This window comes from Chelonoidis abingdonii, chromosome 1, assembly GCF_003597395.2.
Source record: "Chelonoidis abingdonii isolate Lonesome George chromosome 1, CheloAbing_2.0, whole genome shotgun sequence".
Taxonomy (NCBI): domain Eukaryota; kingdom Metazoa; phylum Chordata; order Testudines; family Testudinidae; genus Chelonoidis; species Chelonoidis abingdonii.
This window is the reverse complement of record NC_133769.1, coordinates 93942643-93967039: the sequence shown is the minus strand read 5'-3', so window position 1 is coordinate 93967039 and position 24397 is coordinate 93942643. Positions and strand designations below refer to the sequence as shown.

The 24397-nt window shown below is 45.1% G+C and overlaps 1 protein-coding gene across 2 annotated transcripts in view; it reads left to right on the top strand.

The window, feature by feature from the left end:
• The window catches only part of GRIN2B (glutamate ionotropic receptor NMDA type subunit 2B), a 289406-nt gene that overhangs the window by 254020 nt on the left and 10989 nt on the right, over positions 1-24397 (top strand). For both annotated transcript variants that reach the window (XM_075067634.1, XM_075067638.1), the window contains exon 11: positions 23322-23482. In XM_075067634.1, coding sequence (XP_074923735.1) covers positions 23322-23482 — 161 coding nt within the window. The remainder of the gene's footprint in view (positions 1-23321; positions 23483-24397) is intronic.

Genomic DNA, 24397 nt, shown 5'->3' with positions numbered 1-24397 from the left:
TACGGTAGCCCTCGTGGTGTTCGTTCTGATAATATCTTCACTTTGTTTCATGCTGTCTCCACATTATCACATTTCAGTGTGCCACAGTTTTTTGTATTGACAACATGTTACTGAAGGGTAGAAGCAGTCAGGCAGAAAGGTAGAAGCTTTGACAGCTGGGTAAGGGATAATTGGGACTTTTGGCACCAGAGAAAGCCTGGGCATTGTACTGTATTGTGGGATAAACATGTTAGCAGGAAGTTTCTACTAAATGGATCATCACTAGAACAGTTAAATGTTGCCATTAATTTATCGTTAGTAGGTTTCACCATTATCAACCCATTGAACTGAGTGCACCTCCAAATCTTGTTTCAGGATGCATGCAGACTCAGGAAGACAACTACTCATCTGTTCACACTCTGTGCATATTTTTAAGGTATTCTTCACACCCATGAGGAGGTGTGTATAAAATATGAAGTTGATTCTGAGGCAAATTACACAGTTTCAGATTCATGGAGGGCACTGGACCTTGGCCATATTGTTGAGGATGTTATTGTAGGGTTGCTGGAATGAAGTGGGTCTGGGTCATCTTCCTCCCACTTTGTTTATACATTTATAATTGTTTTGGATATTTTCCACACAACAACCCAAGTGTATCAGAACAGAGAAGATAAAACATACTTAGCTAATCAGGGCGTCACACAAACATGGCTTTCAGTGCCAATGGTGTAGCAGGCTTAGAATTGCAAAGATTTGCAACAAAATCCGGAACCAGATGAAACTGGCCTAGCAACAGTTCAGGGGGTTTCATAGCATCTCAGGCCCAAGCTTTACTCTGCAGTGTACCCCACCAATGCCCAGTGAGGGGGAGGCCAGGAAAGCTCTACTTCAGCCAAAAGCCCTCTGTGTAAATAAGCTAGGACTACATCTTAATGGATTTTCACTCATTTCACACCTGAAGAGGCACAAGCAACCAATGACAGAATTTTCAAGCAGCAATCAATATGTCCTTGAGCAGTTGTTAAATGCCCTAGTCTCTCTGATTGAAATTCACCTCTGTGCAGAGCACCCCGCCCCGCCCAAGTTCATATATCACCTATGTCTCACTTACATTCTCAATACAGGGTTTAAATAGGACTTGAATGCTGCATTGTCGCAGCTGGTTAAGCAGAAGGGATACTGTGAGGAGACAATAGCTGACAAATCACAGAAAGCCAAGAAGAGAACAAATGTACATCCTTGCAAGGAGTCCAGGGCACCTAGGCTTTCTGGGAGTCTCTTTACCCAACATGCCAAACCACTGAAATCTTGCCCTTGGCAGTCATTGGGGCAGCAAAAACCTCCCAGCCTGTCACATTTTCTGGAGAGGGACAGGTGCCTCTAGCAAGACATGGATCAGTGGACAAAATAGCCCAAGCTAATGCTGAGGGCCTGGTCACTGTAAGAGATTTTGGCCTTCCTCTCTGAGACTTCTTGGATCTGCTAGCAAGAGCCTTTAATAGCATGAAGATAGTAGATTGAGGATCCCACCACCTTAACGGTGGAGGAGTCCAACATGTCACATATAGTAAGAAGGAAAAAAAGACCATCCCCACCTGTGGCTTTCTATCATCAATCAAGTTCAAGGCAACTACTGTCGAGGACATTTTCACTAGAAAAGATGCTAGATCAGGGCAAGCTACAACCCGTGGGCTGGATTGCCAGCCATTTTAAGCCAGCCCTCGAGCTCCTGCTGAGGAGCAGGGTCTGGGGCTTGCCCTGCTCCAGCTGGGGAGCAAGGTGGGAGGCCGCTCGCCATGGCATGGCCCCCATCTGCCTCCTGTATGCTCCAATGGCCCCACTCCAATGTCCCCCTCCAGCACTCCAGTGGGAGCTGAATGGATGATGCCTGCGGACGGGGCAGTTTTCAGAGCTACCTTGCTGTGCCTCTGCATAGGAGCTGGAGAAGGGACATGCTATTGCTTCTGGGAGCTGCTTGAGGTAAGCGCCACCCAGAGCCTGCACTCCTGAACCTCTCCCCGTGCCCCAACCCCCTGTCCAAGCCCTGATCCCCCTTCTGCCCTCTGAACCCCTTGGTCCCAGTTACAGTACCTTCCTATACCCCAAAAGCCTCATCCCCAGTCACACCTCAGAGCCTGCACCCCCAGCTGGAGTCCTCACACACACCCCTGCATCCTATTCCCCTGCCCCAACCTGGAGTCCCCTCACACACACTGAACTCCTCATTTCTAGCCCCACCCTGGAGCCTGCACCCCCAATCAGAGCCCTCACCTGCTCCCACACCCCAACCCCAATTTTATGAGCATTCATGGCCTGACATACAATTTCTATTCCCAGATGTGGCTCTTGGGCCAAAAAGTTTGCCCACCCCTGTGCAAGATTCTCAAGTTTGACTTCCCCAGACCTCTCTCTCCAGTAGCCCCTAATAATATGGATTTAAATGACCCAGTTTTGTAGAGACTGTCTTCTTCAGGACCTCTCCTAACATTTTTCCTCAGAGGCCCTGCTGGTGCTATGCAGGGATCTTACCAAACTCCTAAAGTTCACCCCCCTTTCTCCTGTGCCTGATGCTGATGTGCTCCCTGCTATCTCTGAGGAGAACAAGCTTGACCATTCTACTCTTTTCCAGACAGCTGTCCAAAATTAATACATGGGCTGCTCACTATACTTCACCTGTTAATTCCTCCAGATGACAAGGTTTCCTGCTGATAAAATCATGTGCTGTGTTGTGGTCCCTAAAGTAGATTCAGCTGTAGCCAATTTTGGGGAGGGAAATCCTCTATCCATTGAAGGAAATGTTGGCTCCAAGAATCCCCTAAGCAAATGTGTGGATGATCTTTTAAAAAGGTCCCAAGAAATCTCTAATCACCAGTTACCTTTCCATTTACTCGCTCTACTCAGAGGAGGCTGTGAGTGACTCACTAAACTACACTGCTCTGCTGGGAGCTGTCTACACTGCCATTAACTAGGTGATTGTTACTTTGGTCTGACAATCTGGGTCAGCCTAACCCAGATGTGCACATCCCCACAGTAAAGACTTACTCACATTACTGAATCTTAACTATTTCTGAACTTGCCCTAGTGCGTCTTAGGGTATATCCCATGGTTCTTTTTGCTGAGACATTTTAAGATTTTTTCCCAGTCAATTGTGTCAATTGCAGGAGAACTTCTCTGTCCCTTTGAGGGGAATTGTGGGAAGGGAATGGAGAACTGTCATCACTCAAGTGATTTAGCCTATGTCCTCACTGCAATATGGGTGGATTTCTACCTGAGTGAAAGCCTCCACTCTAATTTTAGCCTACAACCCCAGATGCACCAGCTAACTTAGGCTGAGAGCACCACTAAACTCAGGTGAGATGGTTTTGTGTGTGGATGAGAAAGGGATTAGGGGCAACACCTGAGTAAGAATCCAAGTTAGCTTAGAACGTGAGAGAGGAAATTCTGTGCCCTTCTGATTCATTCAGCTAGTGGAACCCAGGTTGTCGTCCTGGTGATGTGAAGTCCCACTAGAGGAACATCACAGCACAAAGTGCAGTGCAAGCCATCTGAAATGCTTATTCTTCAGGGCTTGTTGAGAAGCTGAGGCCAGCTGTGAGACAGTAGACTCTCACTATGACATAGAAAATTCAGTGGATGTTTTCTCAAGTTATGATCAGGTCCTTGGCTCTGGGCACAATTTATTAACAACCTTTTCCCTGCCTCACCCTCCTTCCTGGCTGCTCCTGGGGGATTATACTTGACTGGCCATCCAGCTGCAGGTTGCACATGAACTATGTTCTCTCAACTTTTGACATAGTCAGGTTGCTAAGGTGGCTGGGCCCTCTGGCCAAACCCTAAAGTCCATCCCTTCCACGGTATTGTCTCCTCTCCCTCCCACAGCACTCCCTCAGCCACATCACACCCCCCTTGGGTGTCTTCAGCAGCAACACCATCCCTCCCTGTTGTACCCCTGCTTGAAGGAGTAGGAACAGGCAGCTTTCAGCAACCAGCCTCTTTCCTCTCCCAGGACTCCTCTTTTTGTGCCCCACAGCAGTCCTGGCTCTTGGTCACTAGGGAGGCAAGCCAAAATTGGCCCATGTGCAGCTGAGTCCTCAACCTTCTTAAAAGGCCAGCTCAGCCTTTGAGACCAGGACACCTGGCAGGTGCACTGAGCTAAATTCTCTCCTGAGCTAAGATCTGCTTGACACTACAAAGGAGAGTTGGAACGGGGCTACAGCTCCCATTTTCTCAAGAGGCTCTGTCTGCACTGTGTAAATGAAAGAAGCCTAGGAGCCACTGCTATCATGGTGATAGGCAGCATTTGGTCCCTATGGGATCATGTGCCAGCTGTGAATTGGCATTGTAGAGCACATCTTACACCTCTCTCCATTTGTCCTCACAATCCAGCATGCCCACCTGCCATGCGCCTCCATTCTCTGACTGTTGGGGCAGTTGGTGTCGGAGCCAACTCTGAGGGCTTTATGCTGGCTGAAAAGTCCCCTCCATCTGTGGATGTTCAGCTTGGCAGCTGTGGTCAGATTCTGGCTCCTTTGTGACATGAGCAGCACAAAGGGGTCAGAACAGCAGAAGCGAATCTTGCCCTCTGATTCATATTCTTGCAGGCCAGAAAGACAGACAACTCAGCAGCTGTGGCCTGCTTGAACTAGCAGTAGTGCTCAAAGTCCAAGCTTCTACCTTAGTGAGGTCAATAGAAATCTAACAGCTCTGGAGGGGTTCTCTTCTTCCAGGGAGGTAAATCACCTCATAGGGGTCCATGCATTCCAGTTGTAGTGTCCCGATAGGGTCTACCCCTCTTGTAGCTGTTTGCCTTCTTGCCAAATGTCCCTGCTTCAGACTTCTGCATCCAGCTCCTGGGCCTGGGTTTTTCCTGGCTTTAATCAGGGAATGTAACCCGATTTCTGATAATAAGTGTTTCAGAAAGGCTTGGAGAAACAAATGGCTGCTGTATTTCAGTTTTCTGAAGGCAATACATAAAGAAATCAGAACATAAATGAAATAATGTTTGAAATATTCTGCTAGCTACACACACATTCCCATTCATATACAGTAGTAACAGAATAAAGGCAAATGTGAGCGGCCAGCAGTGCATATAAATAATGCCTGTGGATATGAGAAAAATTAATTAAAAATAAATTTAAGAAAATAAATAGTGTCTATACATTGGTTGAAAATGCCTAAGAACCATCTCATAATTGACATAAATTGCAGAGAAGTGGCCATCTAGCTCCTTGTAAATTAATGTAGATTGTCTAGGTTTCACATATATTTACAATTTTGTAAAAGGTTAATGAAATGTTAAGGCGAAGGCCCCATGGGCTGTGCAGCACATTAAACTGAAGTTATACAACCAGGCCCCCAGATATGCAAAGCACTTAAGCACGTGCTTAACTTTGAGCATGTGACTAGCCACATTAAAGTCAATGGACTGCTACTCAGATGATTAAAGTTAAGCACATGCCCAAGTGTTTTCCTGGGCTGCGTGGTCATATGTAGCAGATCTTTGCTCAGGAGGAGGTTAGGAAGAATGCTAGGTGGGAACCTTCTATATTTACAGATCTCCTAAGGAGTGCAGGAGTAGGGCTCATCTGCTTTGCACATTAAAAGACCTGCAGGAGGGGAAAGTTCTGGCAATGTGGCTTGGAGGTAATAGTGGAGCTTATAGGAGGGCACTTAACACTAACACAATATTTCTTGTGATATTTGTGTGGATTTATGTGACAAAAAGAGGCTTGTGTGTGGGAACTTGAAAAGGTGGAAGTTGTGCCACTGTGCCACACAACAATTGTGGTGTTCAAGCGACCTTAGCTGAGGTTCTGAGTTAGCTGGACAAAAGTCAGACAATTCATAGTTAAAGATCACACAGCAACTTTAACTCTGTATTGTTGCATGTAAGGCAGGGTTTATCTCACATGCTCATAGAATCCTGGCTTATGTCACATCCTATTTGGAAAACAGAATTCTGCAATGGAATAAGATTGCACTTCTTTCTCCACTGCTTCTCCAGCGAGACTGTTTACCGTACATGAATTGCGTGCTGTCTTCTGTGTAAAAGTTAATATTGGATGCACATCTGCAGAGCTTTCTATCACTGCATAATATAGTATATGTCTATGAACTGCACAACAAAAGACTGAGTGTCGAGGTTCACTTTTAACTCTGAATTTCCCGGACTTTTTATGCCATCTGATTATCTCTCTGCACATCATTATAAGTGATCAGTTACTAAGATGTGTAATAACAATCAAACTGGAATTTCGTATTCACCCTTCTACATGCAGTGAGTTACAGCACAAATTGTACAGTCTTCAGGCTGGGCTTGATTTTCACGTTTCAGCGAGATCCTCAAAACAAGCCACTGTGCTTGAAGAAAATTGGTTCCATGGTTTTGAAGCTGTGAATGTTTTAAAATCAGCAGGGTTTGAAACATTCTCTTTCTCCCTCTCCCCTTTCTTCTTTCATTCTTCTCTTTTTTTTAAACCTCTGCTCAGACAAGAGTGGTTTGGGACATGGCGAGGCTATGACGCGCTTTAGCTTTGACTCACAGGATCCTCTCTTTTCCATGGCTCTGCAGGGGTTAATGGTAGTAAAAACTTGTAATGCGGCTTTTCAGAATTAATGGCAGTGCAAATGTGATTCTGTCAGGAATTTAAGCAGATAAGACACAGGAGGAGCAAATGTGCTGAGTAAGGCTCTGGGTTTGATTCATACCTTCAAGCAAAGAGAGATTCAACTTCTTGGGCTTTGCTGCACTCATGGCAGAATGACGGGATTCCCCCTATCCCTGACTTCCTCTGTGTTGTGTAGGATGGCAGACTAGATGATCACAGTGGTCCCATCTGGCCTTGGAATCTATGAATCTATAATCTACCCTTACTGCACTGACACATCACTGGCATCACTAACAATTTTCTGATCCTTTTTTTCTCGTAATCTTCACTCGGTATTAACCCTTTGGGGACTGCAGCTATATTTGGCCATCTACATGTTCGTTTGGCTGGCATTCTGGGAAATGCCAGCCTTCTGAGAATTGTAATAAAAAGGAACAAAGATTTATTCTGTTTCCTGCTTCCTAATATGCCAGCAGAGGAAGGAGCGAAGATTATTTTTATTGATTAGTTATGTAGTACCATAAATGTGCGTGGCACTTTGCAGGCAAATAAAAGACAATGGCTCTGCTGCCTTAGGAGAGTTTACAGTCTACAAGCTGTGAACTGCTTCGTGCATCTCAATAGGATTTTAACTCTGAAGCTTCATGACATGAGAAATAGAGGATGTGGGTTACATGAAAAAAGACCATTAGGTTGCTTGGGTTAGCAATGGGTACAACTTGATGCTACGTTTATTTTTTCAGTAACGTAGTTTGCAAGCTGTATGGGGCAGGGAATCTATTTTACTATATATTTATACAAAGCCTAGTGAAAGGTGGCCCTGATTCTTACCATGACCTTTGCATGGTACTGCAGTATAAGTAATGGTAGTTTTTAAAGTTATTCTGAAGAGAATTCTACTGTTTACAATTACTCAGGGTAAAATCCAGGTTCCCCTGAAGTCAATGGGAGTTTTTCCATTGAATTCAGTGGGGCCTGGCATTCACCTCAGTATCCAGTACAGTAACTCCTCACTTAAAGTCATCCCAGTTAACGTTGTTTCCTTGTTACGTTGCTGATCAATTAGGGAACATACTCGTTTAAAGTTGTGCAATGCTCCCTTCTAACGTCTTTGGCAGCCGCCTGCTTTGTCCACTGCTTGCAGGAAAAACAGCCCATTGCTGCTAGTTGGTGGGGGCTTGTAACTGGGGTGGACCGGCAGCCCCCCTATTATCTCCTCCTATCAGCTCCCCACTCCCCTAAGTTCCCTATGCTGCAGCCACCCAGCAGGCCATCAATTGGCAGTTCATCTGTCCCTCGCCACGCTGCCGTGTGCTGCTCCTGCCCTCTGCCTTAGAGCTGCTCCCAGAAACTCCTGCTTGCTGGGGAGGTGGGCGCTAATGTCAGGGTGTCCCCCTCTCCCCTGCTCCTGCACCCCACTGGAGAGAGACAGAGAAAGCCTGGGGCAGCAGCTGCTGTCTCAACTTCTTGATCTGCTTAAAAAGACAATGCACTTAAGAGTGGGTCAGCTTACTTAAAGGTATCAGAGGGGTAGCTGTGTTAGTTTGGATCTGTAAAAGCAGCAAAGAATCCTGTGGCACCTTATAGACTAACAGACGTTTTGGAGCATGAGCTTTCGTGGGTGAATATCCACTTTGTCAGATGCATGTAGTGGAAATTTCCAGGGGCAGGTATATATATGCAAGCAAGCTAGAGATAATGAGGTTAGTTCAATCAGGGAGGATGAGGCCCTGTTCCAGCAGTTGAGGTGTGAAAACCAAGGGAGGAGAAACTGGTTTTGTAGTTGGCAAGCCATTCAGAGTCTTTGTTTAATCCTTAGCTGATGGTGTCAAATTTGCAGATGAACTGAAGCTCAGCAGTTTCTCTTTGAAGTCTGGTCCTGAAGTTTTTTTGCTGCAGGATGGCCACCTTAAGGTCTGCTATAGTGTGGCCTCCCTGGCCACAATATAGCAGACCTTAAGGTGGCCATCCTGCAGCAAAAAGGGGGCAGTGTACATCTCTCTCTCTCGCCCACACACAAGGTGTATGTCTGTCTCTGTCGGCTATGCTGTTTCTCCTCCCTTCTGTTCGTGCTGCCTTGATGAGAGGCTACATTAACAACAATGTGTTAACCCTTGAGGGCTCAGCTGAGTGCTAGTTTATCATTTAGCAGCAAGGCATTCCCAGGGAAATATCCCTTCCTCTTCCACCCTCTAACTTCACAACCTTAATCAAGCTTCACAATCATAGCTGTGAACAGTATTAAATTGTTTGTTTAAAACGTATACTGTGTGTATCTATATAATATATAGTTTTTTGTCTAGTGAAAAAAAATTTCCCGGGAACCTAACCCCCACCCCATTTACATTAATACTTATGTGGAAATTGGATTTGCTTAACATTATTTTGCTTAAAGTTGCATTTTTAGGAACATAACTACAACGTTAAGCGAGGAGTTATTGTACTCCACACCCACATGCAAATCAGCTTGCAGCATGGGCAGGTTAGCTACTACTAAACTAGCGCTCTGTTCCATCATCACATACCTTTGAATATAAATCCCAGAACTTCATTGGCCTTCTCTAGTACAGCTGGTCAGAAATGGAATTTTTTTGCAAAAATGTGTCTCCTTGATGTGCCAGAAAACTTAATATTTTTGACCATCTCTATTCTTTGCAGTCAGATTGCTTTTCAAACTCCTGTCTAACATGCTGTCCACTGTCACACCTCGATCTTTTTCACTATTATTGAATCCCAAGCTTCTCCCTCCCACTGAATATCTGTGTTTCTGATTATATTTCCCTTAACATATGTGTGTGCACTTTTCCTTCTCACTGTTTGCCTGGAAGTTTATTACACGGCTTTTTCCTCCATTCTATTTTAATTGGAGGTTGACTGCATAATAGAGAATGTATGGTAGGATTTAATGTTGGGATGGGTGGCCCATAGAATGAATGACCCACACCCTCTACACTTGCATGTGCACAAATAAAAGCTACGGATATTTTAACTCATATCTGGTAACCCACTGAATTGTCACACTTAAGGCCTGTTCTACACAGGATGTTTAGGATGCATAACTATGTTTCTCAGGAGTGTAAAACATCCACGACCCTGAGCAGCGTTGTTAAGCTGACCTAAGTCCCTGTGTACACAGTGCTAGGTTGATGGAAGAATTCTTCTGTTGACCTCACTACCGCCTGTGCTGACAAGAGCATCTCTCCCATCGGCGTAGATAGTGTCTACATGAAGCGCTACAGGGCTGCAGGTGTGCCACTGTAGCAGTTTAAATGTGGACAAGCCCTAAGTCTGTGCTTATCATATCATGGATTAGTGTGTGAAGTGGCCTTCGCATCCTGCTTGATTGAGAGGGTAAGTGATCCCAGTGGGAACATGGATTTCTTTTGGTGAAGAGGCTTGAGGTGCATCTAGAGATCTGACTGAGGTGAGGCTTTATAGTCCAATGGGTGTGCACTGATGAAACACAATAACCCTGCGGCGAAGAGGCTGCATGGACTGTATACATAGTGATCTAGTCCTGATGTATATATGGTGAGTGCGTGTGCAAAGGCCTGGTCATGAAGAGGCTGCAGATCCGTGATGTGTGTGTAGCGACTGAGGCAGTGAAGGGGCTACCTAGCCCCAGCGAGTGCATGATGATGTGGGTGATAGATAGCCCTGAGATGCAGTCTGGTCAGAGAAGATAATATACAGCCTTGAGTTGGTAGTGATCCATTTAGTACAGAGACTGCACAGACCTGACACGTGCATAGCGATCCAGTCATTGAAGAGACTGTATAGTCCCACTGTGAGCATTTCTTTGGCAATAATTACATGTGACGGAAGCTGCTTCCACCAATTGGATCACTGCTTTCATCTCAGCCATTTTACAAGGACAACTATTTTTAAACTTGCTATTTTTGAACTTCGTTTTTTTTTTTTTTGTCACCTCTGAATTGTTCCCAGTTTGCTCCATTTCTTTGCCTGACCCAGTGGTGTCACTATTTCACCTGCTGACATTCTTGCATCTTGCACATTTGCTAAGTGGAATCTGCCCCCCTCCCAACATCTTTGTGGGGGAGTTTAATCTAATTCTTTGCCTGTGTTGTTACGGTCAGCAGCACAGTCAGCAGCATTAACACTGATACCCCCCTTGAGACTCATCTAAGCAGTGCACAGAGCAAGGTACTATGCCCAAGAAGGCCAGGGAATTTGGAACAGCAAAGGGTATTTGTGAATATGATAAACCACAAGAGCAAGACCAGAGGGAATTGAATGCATTTGCAGGACCTCCCAACGCTGTATGTTGGATATGACATTTTCCCCTCACACTTTAGAATCAAGGCAGTGTATCTTTTCATTGTAAATGATGGGAGAAATCAAGGGACTGGTGTTTCACCACTGGAGTCCTGGGTTTGAATCCTGTCATGGGGTATATGGGAGGGGCTGATGGGGGAAGACAGTCGGGGGGAGAGGAAATGTAGGGATGGGAGAAAGGGAGGAACTGGGTGTTTGCAGCCATCTGGAAGGGACTCTGGGTTCAGCCTTGGGAAGAAAAAGTGTCTGAAATGGAAAAGTCTGTTGTCTGAGTGGAAGTGAGGGGGACAAGCTGGGACGGAAGCTTGAGAAGTGTCTGTATGAGGGAACTCTTATTAACTAAGGAATGAGCAGTGCTGTCTGTTAAGCCTGCTCTACACACAGATGTCATGCCTATGTAACTCTTTAGGTGCCTATGGAGATGACTGTGTGGGTGTAAGACACCTTTACACGAATGTATCTGTCCCCCTGGGGTGGTACAAGTTTTGCAGACAAGCCCTTGGAAGGAAAGAAATACAGCCACAGACTCTGATGATATTGATAATATATATTCCAGTAGCAGTAAAAATTTATTAGGGACTTTCCAATTACAGATCAAGGTATAGGCGCGACTCTGTGGGTGCTCTGGGGCTGGAACATCCATGGGTAAAAAATGGTGGGTGCTGAGCACTCACTGGCAGCCCCCTTTTCAGCTCCCCCTCCCAGTGCCTCCCACCCACCAGTGGGCCCCACCAATCAGCACCTCCCCTTCCCTCCTTGCGCCTCCCACCTGCTGCGATCAGCTTTTTCGCGGTGTGCAGGAGGCTCTGGGGGACAAGGGGGAGGAGCGAGGGTGTGGTGCACTGGGAGGGGTCAGAATAGGACTGGAAGAGGCAGGGTGGGGGTAGGGCCTTGGGGGAAGGAGTGGAGCGGGGGTGAGGACTGGGTCAGAGCCAGGGGTCCAGCACCTCCCCACCCCCGGCACATTGGAAAGTCAGCACCCGTCGATCAAGGCATAGCCTCTGCTCTGAATCTAAAAAAGACAAAGACGAAAGAGGGGCAATGGGATACTGTCCAGAAGCAAAGTGACCACGGTGATTATAAGTATATATCTCAACAGAAACAATGTTGTAGCTTTTGGTTTTGATTTGTTTGTTTTTTAATGTGATGCCTTTGTAAAGGAGTCACAGTCAGATTGGCCCCAGGTGGGGATGATGCGGAGACCTGTGCACCATGTGAATCAACCAAACATAAGCCAAGCAAGGGTTCACCTCATGTGGGAAACGGTGATATAGGCAGGAATAATTAGATGAAATTCAGAAAGACAAAATATAGGCTGATTATCAGGAACCATTTCCTAAGACTGAGCCCGGTTAAGCTGTGAAGCCATTTCCCAAGATAAGTGGTGGAAGTCCCTTCCTGTGGGACATGTAAATCTAGACTGGACAAAGGTCTCAAAAATGTACTGTCAGGAACAACCCTGCTCAGGCCAGTGGCTGGACTAGATGACCGAGTAGGTCTTTTCCATCTCTCATTTCTAGGAGAAGCTCAACCCTGGGGGAAAGCCACACAGCAGCTTCACTGCGTGCGTGGCTGGATACTTTCGGACACTCCAGCACATCTTAATGAAGATAATTTGTCTCGGGCAACGTGGAAAACTAAATCTTTCTCTTTCTCATTCTCATTCTTGCACACACATACCCAAGCACAGGTTCATGCACATACATATCACATACCGTGCACACACAGCATCTCACACTGTCTTTTGTTCTGTGACATGCATACACACATGCCTTGCCTCAGTCTCTCTCACAGATGTCATAGCCCATCCCCACATACATCACACAGCATTGGACACACTATGGCCTGGTGTACGCTGTTTCATTGGCATAGCGGGGTTGGTCGTGGGTGTGATTTTTTACCACCTCTGACTGACATAACCATGCTGGCAAAAGCTCTAGAGTAGATGCACTTACAGCAGCAAAAAAACAAAACAAAACAAAAGGTCTTTTTGCTGGCATAGTTTATTCAATTCAGGGAACATAATTAAGCTGTACCAGCAACAGAACTCTCTCTGGTTTGCGCTGCATCTCCATTAGGGGTGTTTGCCAGTGTAGCTATTTCTGGAGTAGACAATGCCTGTAACATATAGACAACCACATGCAGATGCACTTTTCTCTGGGAATCATTTGTTGATGGACAATATATTTCTTTTCTTTTTTATTTTTTTTTAAATCTCAAGTTGTGTGTGGCCAATTAGCTACCCTCTTTCCCCATTATCCTTGCCAATCCCAGCTGTCTGAATGGGGGAAAACAATCACCTGTTTTATTATGCAAACTGATAGCCAAACAGCTGAAAACAGCATAGCCTAGCCTTCTGTGCAGCATGGCTCCAAATTGCTAATAAGATTCCACTGCCAGACAGGTTGCTTAACCCACTGCTGCTGAAAACTTTCATGAAGGAGTAGGCGGGGAGCAAGAAGTGAGACTCTCAGCTGTGGTTGGCTGGCAGCCCTGGCCATAGTGTTTGTTTAAACCCCCTAAGCACTGGTAAGATCTCAGTCCTTGCAGGGATCATGCCTTCCCAAAGACACTGCAAGGTTTTGATTTACTACGTCTCACTTTCAATGGGAGGAAGAGGAATATGAATGAGGAGCAGCTATGGGGCTTCTAATGTACATTGCCACAGAAATGCACACGCAGATTCAGCCAGAACCTCACTGAAATACTTTTGGATAAAAGCACTCATACACTACTCTATCCAGATAGACCAATACAGTGCCTCCCCCTGTTACACACACATTACATATGTGAATCCCCTATTTGCTCCCCTGTAACTCACCACATGTGGAAATTGTTCCTCCACTTGTGTTGTTGCTCCACCTGTCCCTCATCTCCTGCCCTGTAAGGAGGGGAGAGGAGTTTCTGTCATTCTGTAGCCCATATGTGGATGTTGTTTGTGGGTGCCTGGGGAACCCTGGTAGAGTAGCTGTGCCACTGGGTGTTTGTAGAAGGAGTATTTAAAATGCGTATGAGGGAGCAGCTTGGAGATGTGGGATTTAGATCCTGATCCTTTACACAAGCATCCACATTTAATTTCTGAATCGATATCTAATGTGCTCCCCCTCCACCCTCCCCTCACAGTGACCCGCTCCACATAGTGCTCCTCCAGCAGGCCTCAGCCAATACCCATCCTTTCTTGTCTTCTCCTGGGGAGGCTCAGCGGCTTGCTTTGCCCTCCCTGGGTTGGCATCTTCTGGGCAGCTGGGGAGGGAGGCCCACTCCCCACTTTGGTTCTTTCAGCAGCTGCTAGTAGGTCTGCTCCCCTTGCCTAAAACAGTAGCAGCAGCTGGCATCCTGCCTCCCTCTTTTGGCTTTACCCCCGTTCTGCATCTTTGATGGAGCAGCAGGAGGCGCATACCTTCCCCCAATATATGATGCTGGCATTTCCTGGCGGAATAAGTGGTCATCCTGCACTTCCACTAATTGTTGCATTTTGGGAGCAACAAAAGCAAGCAGAAATGTTCTGCTTGATCCTGCTGCTCCAGGCTCTTTAAAACTTAAAGCACAGTGGACATTGTACTCCCATAGTGAGCCAGGATGTTCTCCAATCCTAGTGAAAAGGACAGAAATGGGGTTCTTTCAGGGCTATCTTCCCTTGAAAAATGAAATGATATGATCATTTCTCCGAGGGTGAGGAATTTTCTCCTTTCCCCAGTCTCTTCTTTCTCTCTTGGCGCCCATGGACTGTTGAGTGGCAGTTGGGCATCAGTTCTTGTCAATGTTACGAACATAAGGCCAGGAGTCTGGGGATGAATATTTATGTGTGCTCCTGTCAAGCTTTAGAGCCAAGGATCTTTGGGTCTGGGTACTGTATGGATCCTTGCATCTCATTTCTAATCTCACTCTTTGCCGGGCTGCAGTGTGCATAGTGGTGGTGGTTCTAAGGTGCATCTGCATATTTGCCTTCCATTGAACAATGAGAATGGGTTTGTTGTTTTTTAAAGGAATGGTAGAGAAAATACCTGGGCATAGATTTCATAACAGCCATTCTTACCAGCTACAGTTTCTAGGGCCAATCTTTTCCATTTATAGGGAATGATAGTTTCCTTCACTAGGAGCATTTTTGGCTTAGGAGACTGAGAATGAGATATGGTGGCTGGTCTTAATCTGGTCCCTGATCAGTGGTGGGGAGCACTAGGAGGCTCAGGGATCATGGTTTTATTCTACACCACTTTATATGGTAATGGAATGTGACTGTATTCCTTTTAATTCCAGCTGGTATGAGCAGCTGCAGAAACAGCCCAGGCAAGGATTGCTGCACTTTGGAGAGTGGGTAAAATGGGGCCCTGCCAGAGCTATCCGTTCCCCCAGCACTGCTTCCCCTGCACACAAAACTGTGCAAGGGAGAATTCCCCCCCCCCCCCCCCATTCTATGGGGGCACTAAGATCCAAGTGGTGACTCCCTTCCCTCCTGCCATGTGGCCGTGTGGGAAAACTGCAGCGAGGAAGCAACCAGACTCCAGCCGGTAGAAGGAGCAGCCACGGAAGCAGCCAAAGCAGAGACCTTCAGACATTTGGAGAACTCACTACACTTTTGACTGAACTTTCTCTGTGTTGTGTATTTGGTTGTCATGGTTTTTCTTCCTATGGCAACCGAGTTAGATTATTAGGGGATAGCCCAGCCAGCTTCGGCCAGTTAGGCGAGCTCTGTGTCTATAAATAAATTGTAGTTTTATTAGCTGTCTGCTGTCTGCTCTCAAGTGATTTCTTCCTAAACCGGCTGCCCCCAAGGATATAACAAGTGGCGATGAGGATGGGATTCCGGTGCTGCTCCAGTAACAGAAGGAAGTAGAACTAAAGGTAAAGAACAAACAAACAAAAAAACTGCTTGCTTGCACTGACTGTGAAAGTGAAACTAAAAATCATGGCTACTCTGACCGGGCCACTGGAACCTTTTGATGAGAATATAGTGCAGTGGCACGTGTATACTGAGCATTTTGAACTTTTTTTTATTGCAAATGACATTACAGAAGCGAAGACGGTGCCAATATTCTTAAGTGTTATAGGGGCTAAAACCTACTCCCTGCTACGCAGCTTACTACACCCTGTTAAGCCTGAGACTAAATCTTACAGTGACATCGTGGAAATCCTGGGGTCCCATTTTTCCCCCAAACCACTGGTCATTGCTGAAAGATATCGGTTCCACAAAAGAGACCAGAAAAGATGAACAGTTGTACAATTTGTAGCAATTTTTGAAAAAGCTAGCAGAAAACACGTGAATTTAAAGAGATGTTTAAATGATGACCCCTGCGTGACAGGTTAGTGTGTGGGCGCTCTACAGTGAAGTCTATATGGAAGCGGCCTACTGACAGAGCTAGCTTACATTACAAGAAGGCTGTTGATATTGCTGTCCTCCATGGAACTGGCTAAAAGGTAGGCGCAATACATCGGTGCATCCCTAGGGTGCAAAAAGTGTCAACAGAAACCTACCCCAAAACTGTGCAGAGTCAAGAATGTTTCACGCTTGTGGTAAACCAGGTGGACCGGCAGCAGAATACTGTGTAAGGACCTGGTGTGTCCGCACTGTGGCAAAAAGGGACACATGAGTGTCCCTTGTAAACCAAAAGAAAAGAGGCCTGTGGTCTGGCCCGAACGAAAAGAGGCGCTGCATACCCTCAGGCAGACCAGGATGCATCAAGGTGACCCTATCGCAAGCGGCAAGGTGCCAACTGCATTGTTTTGTCTTTGGCGGTGGGCTCACATGAATTACTGGGTAAAACGCCCGTTCGTTGATGGCAAAACCTATACGCATGGAACCTGGACACGTGCACCGCGTCTCGCTGGTTCCCCGAGCTGTGTATAAAGACAAAAGCACTTACAGCATCTTGGCCGCTTAAAGCGAAACAAAAACTGGTTCTGAAGACGTATACGGAAGAAGCTGTGCCCATATTGGGCACTATGATATGGTGGAGCTCAATGAAACAGGGAATGTAAATTGCCACCTGGTTTGTGTGGGAGGTAACTACCCAGCCTTATATGGGTAGGTCTTGCTTGGGAAGATTCACCTGAAACTTGGGCAGAAAGCTGCACGGATGACTAAAGAAGAAACCAGTCTAACCCTATACTAAGGAAACAAGCTGCTGTTTTTGAAGTGATCTGGGAAGTATTGAAGGGAATCACTGTGAATTGAACATTTAAACTGGACTAGTCCACCAAAATATTCTGAAAGCTGAATATGCCATTTGCCATCATGGCCAAAAGTTAAGCAGACCTGGAGCGCGCTGGTCACCAATGGGAGTCCTAATCCAGTTACCCATAGCTCATGGGCCACTCCTATCCGTTCCATAGTTGAAGAAAGATGGCTCTCTCCGGATTTTGCAGTGAGTTTAAAGTCACTGTCAACCCAGTGTGTTTGCAGCAGAGCAAATATCCTGCTTCCACCCACGCATCGATGACCTCTTCCGCAAAGCCTGGCTGGGGGACAAAAGTTCAGTAAGATTTGATCTGTAGTCAAGCGTATTTACAGGACTGTCACGTCGATGAAAGTCCCAAGAGCTTGTTCCTATGCAAACTGAGTTAGATTATTAGGGGATAGCCAGCCAATTCGGCCAGTTAGCGAGCTAGTGTCGCTGTAAATAAAATGGGAGTTTTGTTAGCCTGTCTGCATCATTCAAATTGATTTTTCTTCATAAACCCGCTGCCCCCAAGATATAACACTCGCTGTGTTGATTTGGTTGTTTGCTCCAACCCTTTCCCTCTCCTTCCCAGCCTCTTTCATCCACACCTGCCTGCATTCTCCCTTGTCCTGTCCAGCCCCCATCCCTTTCCTTTCAATGTCCCTTCCCCTCTCTCCTCTTTCATTTAGCTCATCCTTTCTAGCTAACTCCACCCCCACAAAAATATGGTAGCACTAGCCTGTCTGCTGCCATAATAACTGTTCTCTCTGCTTTGTGTGCTAGACCGCCTTCTCCCCTACAGGGTCTCTGTTTTGGTCTATTTAATTGGTGAAGTTGTTTGGGACAGGGACTGTTCTGCAGGGACCAGCCCCAACAACAGTTTGTGGCACCTGAGGCGGGGAGGCTCAAATGATTGCCCCCATCGCTTGGGGCCAAAAACTTTGAAAGGTCTCATCTTCCTTGTTTCTAACCCTCTATACTGCTCTGCTACCTACCCCAAATAAAGGAAATAAACAACTTAAATGCCTTGTCAAATATTTAAGTAACACTTAACTTTTCAAAACTGCCTGAACAGCAAAATGTAACTTTTCTTTTGTCTGCATAGTAAGACACTGGCATTTTTTATTCTGTTTTGAATAATCAAAGGTGTGCTTTCCGTGCCTTCTTGGTGTCAAAGATTGAACTGCTTCCTGCTGAAGTCCACAGTCTGGCCAGCTCATGCCTATTGAGATGGTTGCAAGGCTGACCAGCCTCTCCTATGTCATTTGTGGAGCGTAGATGTGTTTTTTTTTAACTTCAGCTTGGAGAAGCTGCATTCTCCACTGCCAACTGCTACAGGAAGTGTTAAAAGTATGTGCAGAGCCAACAAAAGCATTTGGAAAGAGGGTTGTCATCTTATTTGTTGACATATTCAGAACAGCCTTTGGAGTTGATCCTGGCTGAAATGTGTCTTGAAAGGGCTTTCAGTTCGTCACCTAAATCACCCGCATTCAATATCGCGCATGCCATCAATGTGTCAACAACTGTCTCTAGTGCCCTGCGTAGCTGGTGTAGGTCTCTTCGGTATAGTGAAGGATTTTGGAATATTCATACAGCATCCCAAATATACTGCTGTGTTCCCTGAGGTGCATGAAAGTTCTTCAACTGACTGTGTATTGCACAATCTAACACTGTTAAAGAATTCTAACTTTGAATGTTGTTGTTGGAATCTCTTATGGGATTATCCCGTGCTCATAATCAAAATGTCTTCTTCTCCAGTGACTTTTTATTCTTGAAATGGGTGGAAAAATAGCTTCAGTGTGAAGTTCCTCTGCAACTTCTGTGCACTCTTCAAGACGTTTTGAAATCCCTCATCTGAACGCGATAAGACTGTAGGATGACTTTGCTTTGTCCAGTTGTTCCATTGCTCAGATATTATGAAGATCAGCACCTTGAGTCTCTTGCTTACATTTATTTCAAAACAGAAATTTGAAGTTATGTAGTTTCTGGTAATTCCATTTCCCTCTGCCACGTCTTCCTACTGCACTGAAACAGTTCCCTGTCATAGAATTAAAACTCCATAAAACGGCAACTATGGCATCATCTATCTTCCCAGTTTGGTGTTTGATAAGCTTTATCACCTCCACTCGACTTTCCCATTGTGTGGCACTCAGTGGTTTCAGTGTCAGAGAGGATGTTCCCAGATGTTGCTTCAAAATTTGCCATCAATGATTTGATGCAGAGAAAACTACACAGATGCTTTGAAATACATGAAAAAGCTGATGCTGCATCACTGACCACCAAGTTCGATGAATGAGAACTGAATGGGACAAAAAAAAGCTCTCGGATCCGTGTCCGTACTCCTCTGGTCTTTCCTCTCATGTTGGCACCATTATCATAGCCTTGAACTCTCATGTCAGCTACTGCAATTCCCGTATCTTCCAGCTTTTTAAGAAGCACATTTGTCATACCAGCTTCTGTAGTATCGTCGATATCAATAAATTCTAGAAAATGCTGTCTGATAGTCACGATTGCAGGGAGATTTTCACTAGGTTCTGTTGTTGTTACAAAACACACCATTAAAGTCATTTGTTCCGTATGGCTGATGTCAGGTGTGCAGTCCAGAATAATAGAGTAATATCTTGCTGACTTCAGATCTGCCACAATCTTCTGTTTGACTTTTGTTGCCAGTAATTTTATGATCTCATTTTGAATTGTTTTTCCAAGGTAATGGTGTGTGTACGTTTCTTGGGTGGTGATTCTTCTTAGATACTCCTGGAATAGAGCATCAAACTCACCCATCAACTCCACAGTTTGAAGGAGGTTTCCATTGTTTGGCACATACAGCTGATCTGAAGTGCCATGCAGTGCTAGGTTTTGGGTAGCAAGCATTCTCACAATAGCAATGAGCATTTCAGAACATTTTGCCAGTAAAGAGACTTTGATGCAATCTTCTCTTGATTCTGATCATGTATGGTGGACCTTTAACCTTAGTCTCATCTCAAGCTCTTTCCACCTATGGAATGCTCTCTCGTGATTTGCTGCCTTCTCACGGCATGCCAGATTTCTAGACAGATTTTTCCAGTCCTTTGTTCCTGTAGAAACCAATGTGGCTGGAACATTATATTGGAAGAGTTTGCGACAAAAACAGTATGCAGCATTCTGGGGTTTTGAGTACATAAGCTATGGCCTCTACAATGAAACTTCTATTTTCATTGTCTTTTGGGAACATGAAATTTTTCACTTGCTGTGGCCCATGCAGTACAAAGAAGTCCTTCAGTCTACTGCTCAAGTGGGTCCACAGTCCTGGTTCATCTAGACTTAAGGAACTAAACTCAGCAGCAGCTGTTTCTTGTGCCTCCACCATACTCTTCTCTGATCTACACTTTTCTTCAGGAACATGCATGATTACATCCATTTGACATGGAGATACAGATGCTGCAGTAGCTGCCAGGTCACTTGCACTCTGACTAACTGGAAGATCAGGCATCTCCTCACCACTCACATCCTCACTGGGGCCAGAAGGCTCACCATGAACATTTGTGTCTATGGATCTCAGGAGAGCTCCTTCCTGTTTAGATAGAAAAGCTTCATTTTCTTGCTTTCTTTTTCTGAATGCTGCCCCAGAGGGGAGTTTTCTTCTTTCACTCATGACTGCAGTTCTGTGCCAGCTATAGTGGCTCTCAATACTCAATTGAAGGGGACAAATAAGCAGGCTCGTAGCAGGGCCTGAGTGAGGGCAGATATCAGTGTCCTTAAGGGCCTAACTGGCTCCTACTACTTCAGTTAACTGCCTGTTCTCCTCAAGTGGGTTCAGGGAAGCAGCAGGAAACAGGAAGCTCCCTGAGAAGCTGGTGTTAATCAGTCCAGGCTCCTGGGGGTGCTAAAGAGGTACATGAGAGGCTCCTCCTCCTCCTCTCTCCCCCTGCAGTTGCTGCTGCTTTCTGTTATACCCACTCCCTTTTCTTCTGCCTGCCTGTTATGTCTCTTGTGCTCTCCTTCCTCCAGCACAGCACTCCACCATCTCTGTGCATCTAGAGCAGAGAGAATATATATTCACCAGCATCAGAAACAATTTTCTACACTCTGGGTCCTAATGGCGCCCACCTAATGTCTGGCACCTGAGCCTCAGTTCGCCTCATGGTGTCTGCTATTTGGTGTTTGTACAGCACTTGGCACAACGGAGCCCCATGCTTGGCTGGCCCTGGGTCACCACTGTAACCACGAAGAGGTTTAATAATAATAACTTGAACATGCTGCAGTGATTTTTTTTCCTATCAAGGTTTGCTCTTATTACAATTTTTGATTCTTCCAAGTTTGTCTGCTCCCAATGGGAGGAACTCCAGGTTCTAAGATGCATTTTTTTCTTAAGTGTCAGCCTGTGTTTTAGGAACCAGATCTGACATTTCCCATCTGCTGAGGAGCAACGGTGGATGCATTCATTATCTTTCTCTTGCACATCCACAAGGCAATCCATCTCATCATAACTAAATGGAAACGATTCCCTAGCTTAGACAGTAGAGGGGACCAATACATATATATAAATAGGTGTGATGTATTCCTGCCACTAAGGGTAATGGCACGTGCAGGTGCACACAAACACAAATCCTGTCTGGTTGCAACCTAAAAGAAAAGTTCTTCTAGCACAGCCAGTGCATAGAATGTATTCTGTGCAGTAGAGTGCAGTGCTGCACACACATCCTGTATCTGACATATTCCATGCAGTAGAGGGCAGTGGTACACATCTATGTATACTCACACACCAACCAGTCTGTTATCTCAACAATATCTGGTCAGGTTTGGTCATTACACTGTGGAAGTAGAGAAAGAATTGACAGGGATTTGTAGGTGATCTTAATGCATGACAGTCTATGTTAGCAAGAGTCAGGCTAGCTGTAACCCTAATAACACGAGATTTGTAGAAGCGAGGATTGTGTGCGACGAGTGGGAAAGAACTGTGTGAGAAGTTGTTGCGACCTTGTGTCGATAATGAGGAATGTAGACTGGCGTCTAAATAGAAGTGAGAAAAATAAGGTATCAAGTGGCCTATGTATAAACAAAATGCAGCTGTTGCTTATTATTGTATGCAACAAAGAGTATAAATGCTTGCTGTAATTGTTTATCTGTGGAGGGACCTGCCTAGGAGGGGGAAACCCTGTGTCCTAGCGCACTCCCTCCCTCTATGCAATTGCTTGAAAAAATAAAGTATATGATTTTGCTGCACCCAACCAAAAAGTGAGAACTGAGTTTTTTCTCCAACAACACCAAGAGCTGAACTTGCCTCTCATGACCCCCACAATGGACCATCAAAAGATGGTACTAAACAGGGAGTGCCATGCAAAATACTTTTCTGCAACACCAAGGAAGGAATTTTCCATTGACCTGACTGATCAGTGCATGATTTCTTTTTTCTTTACTACTTTGATTAGGTTCCTCGCTTGCAATTTTCTGTGCTTTTTCCTGTCTCCCTGTTGTATGGATTTTAAGGAGTCTTAATAATTGGCAGTGGTAAATTTTCTGCTCATAAAACTCCAGAGAGCATTGATTGTGACTTGAGTTAAGCAAGTGGCATATAAAGTCTTATTGCCTTGCAATCATGGGGGAGTTTTACGATGAGTGTATTTCTTGGAATCAGTAAGAGGTTTGGAGGTTTACTTCCACCATCCTTGTCTCAGGCATCAGTTGTTATTAGTGAGGGGCATACCTTCAGCAGAAGTGGGATGTTGAGTCAGGAGACATGCCCAAAGGGAGAAAGCAAACTCATAGTTTGCCAAACTGGGGTGGAAGTGTTGTGAGAAGAGCCTTTCCTCATCATTATTTCAGTTCTCTCTGCCCCAGGAAGCACAGAGGTGAAAAATGGTTTGTTTTTCTTTTTCTTTTTCTTTTTTTTTTTTTTTGAAATTAAATGATAGAGTCAGGATAAAAATGATATATTGTATTTACTGAAAATCCTTTCTTACCTGTGTAGATTTTTTTTAACACCCTTCATTTTAAAAAATATAACTTATCTTTTTCCTTCATGATGGTTGGGTATTTTTTTCACTTCTTTCAGGTTGGAAAGTGAAACTAGATGGATAAGTTTTGCTGCCTGGTGCTTGGGCACCAGCCAGATGCTGTTGTGTTTGGAAATAGGAGAATATTTAATTTCTTTTTTAAAAATATCCACTCAACCTTAAAAGAAGATTGGGGCTAACTTCAGTGTCACTTCAGATGCTTTCTCTCTCTCAGTAAAGTGGGTTTCATGCAAACTACTGCTTATTGCTGAAAGATTCTGAGGAATTTTCTTTCTCTGCCTTTCTAGTTCCAGAAACCTAACGACTTCTCACCCCCTTTCCGCTTTGGGACGGTTCCCAATGGCAGCACAGAGAGGAACATTCGCAACAACTACCCTGAAATGCATAGCTACATGGTGAAGTTCAACCAGAGAGGGGTGGACGATGCCCTATTTTCGCTGAAGACTGGGTGAGGCCTTCTCCTTCCAAACTTGTCTATACCATGAGCTTGGCTTCTTTTCCTGTGTGTCTGGGGCTTTGAGGATCATTTTCCATGATTTATTGCAAAGGTGACATCCACCATGACACCTTCCAGAGTGATTTGGCCTTGATGCTATTTGCAACTGTTTTTGTCAGTTTTCCTCTAACGTTTGTACACGTGATTTTTGTTTGTAAGAATATTTGCGGAAGGAGAAAATCTTGTGAATACTTGTTAGTACCCAGAGCTTCACTCCTGCAAGCTGCTCCCTACAAGCAGAGCCTTATGCAGAGCAGCTTGCAGGGTGGGACCAAAGTTTGCTCCAGAAGTGTTTGTACAATCATCTTGAAATTTCTTTGATTTCCCTCTTCTGTTTTGTAAAAGATGAAGTCAATTAGGGAGCAGAAGCAATACCATGTGACTTGATTGACAAGTCACGCGCCAGTATGGCAGTAATGCATATTGTATAGTGGACGGCATATAGTCAAAGCGAATAGTTTGCAAATGACCCATAGGGTAGAAAATCTTTGCATAAAGTGCCTGCCAAAATCTTTTGAATCCTGAACAGATCTGTGAAAATCAGAGTCTCTTCATAAATAATTTAGAAAACAGAGAGAGAAACATTCACTGGAAAAAAGTATCTGCTCTGAACAACTTGCGTAGGTCTACCAGTCACTATGCTCCCCTGCGAGAGCTAGGTAGAAGCCACATCTAGTTTGCAGGTCTCTGTATGAATAAAGCCCCCCTCCCTCCCCTTGCTAAACTAGTTTTCAGGGCCCCACCCTGTGTAAAAAAGATCCTGGTACCTTGAGCCTCACTCTGGCTTGCAAGACCCTGCACCTTCTGATAAAGTTTATTCTGAAGCACTAAGGGATGTTCAGCCAATTTAATTATTAGATTGACTGA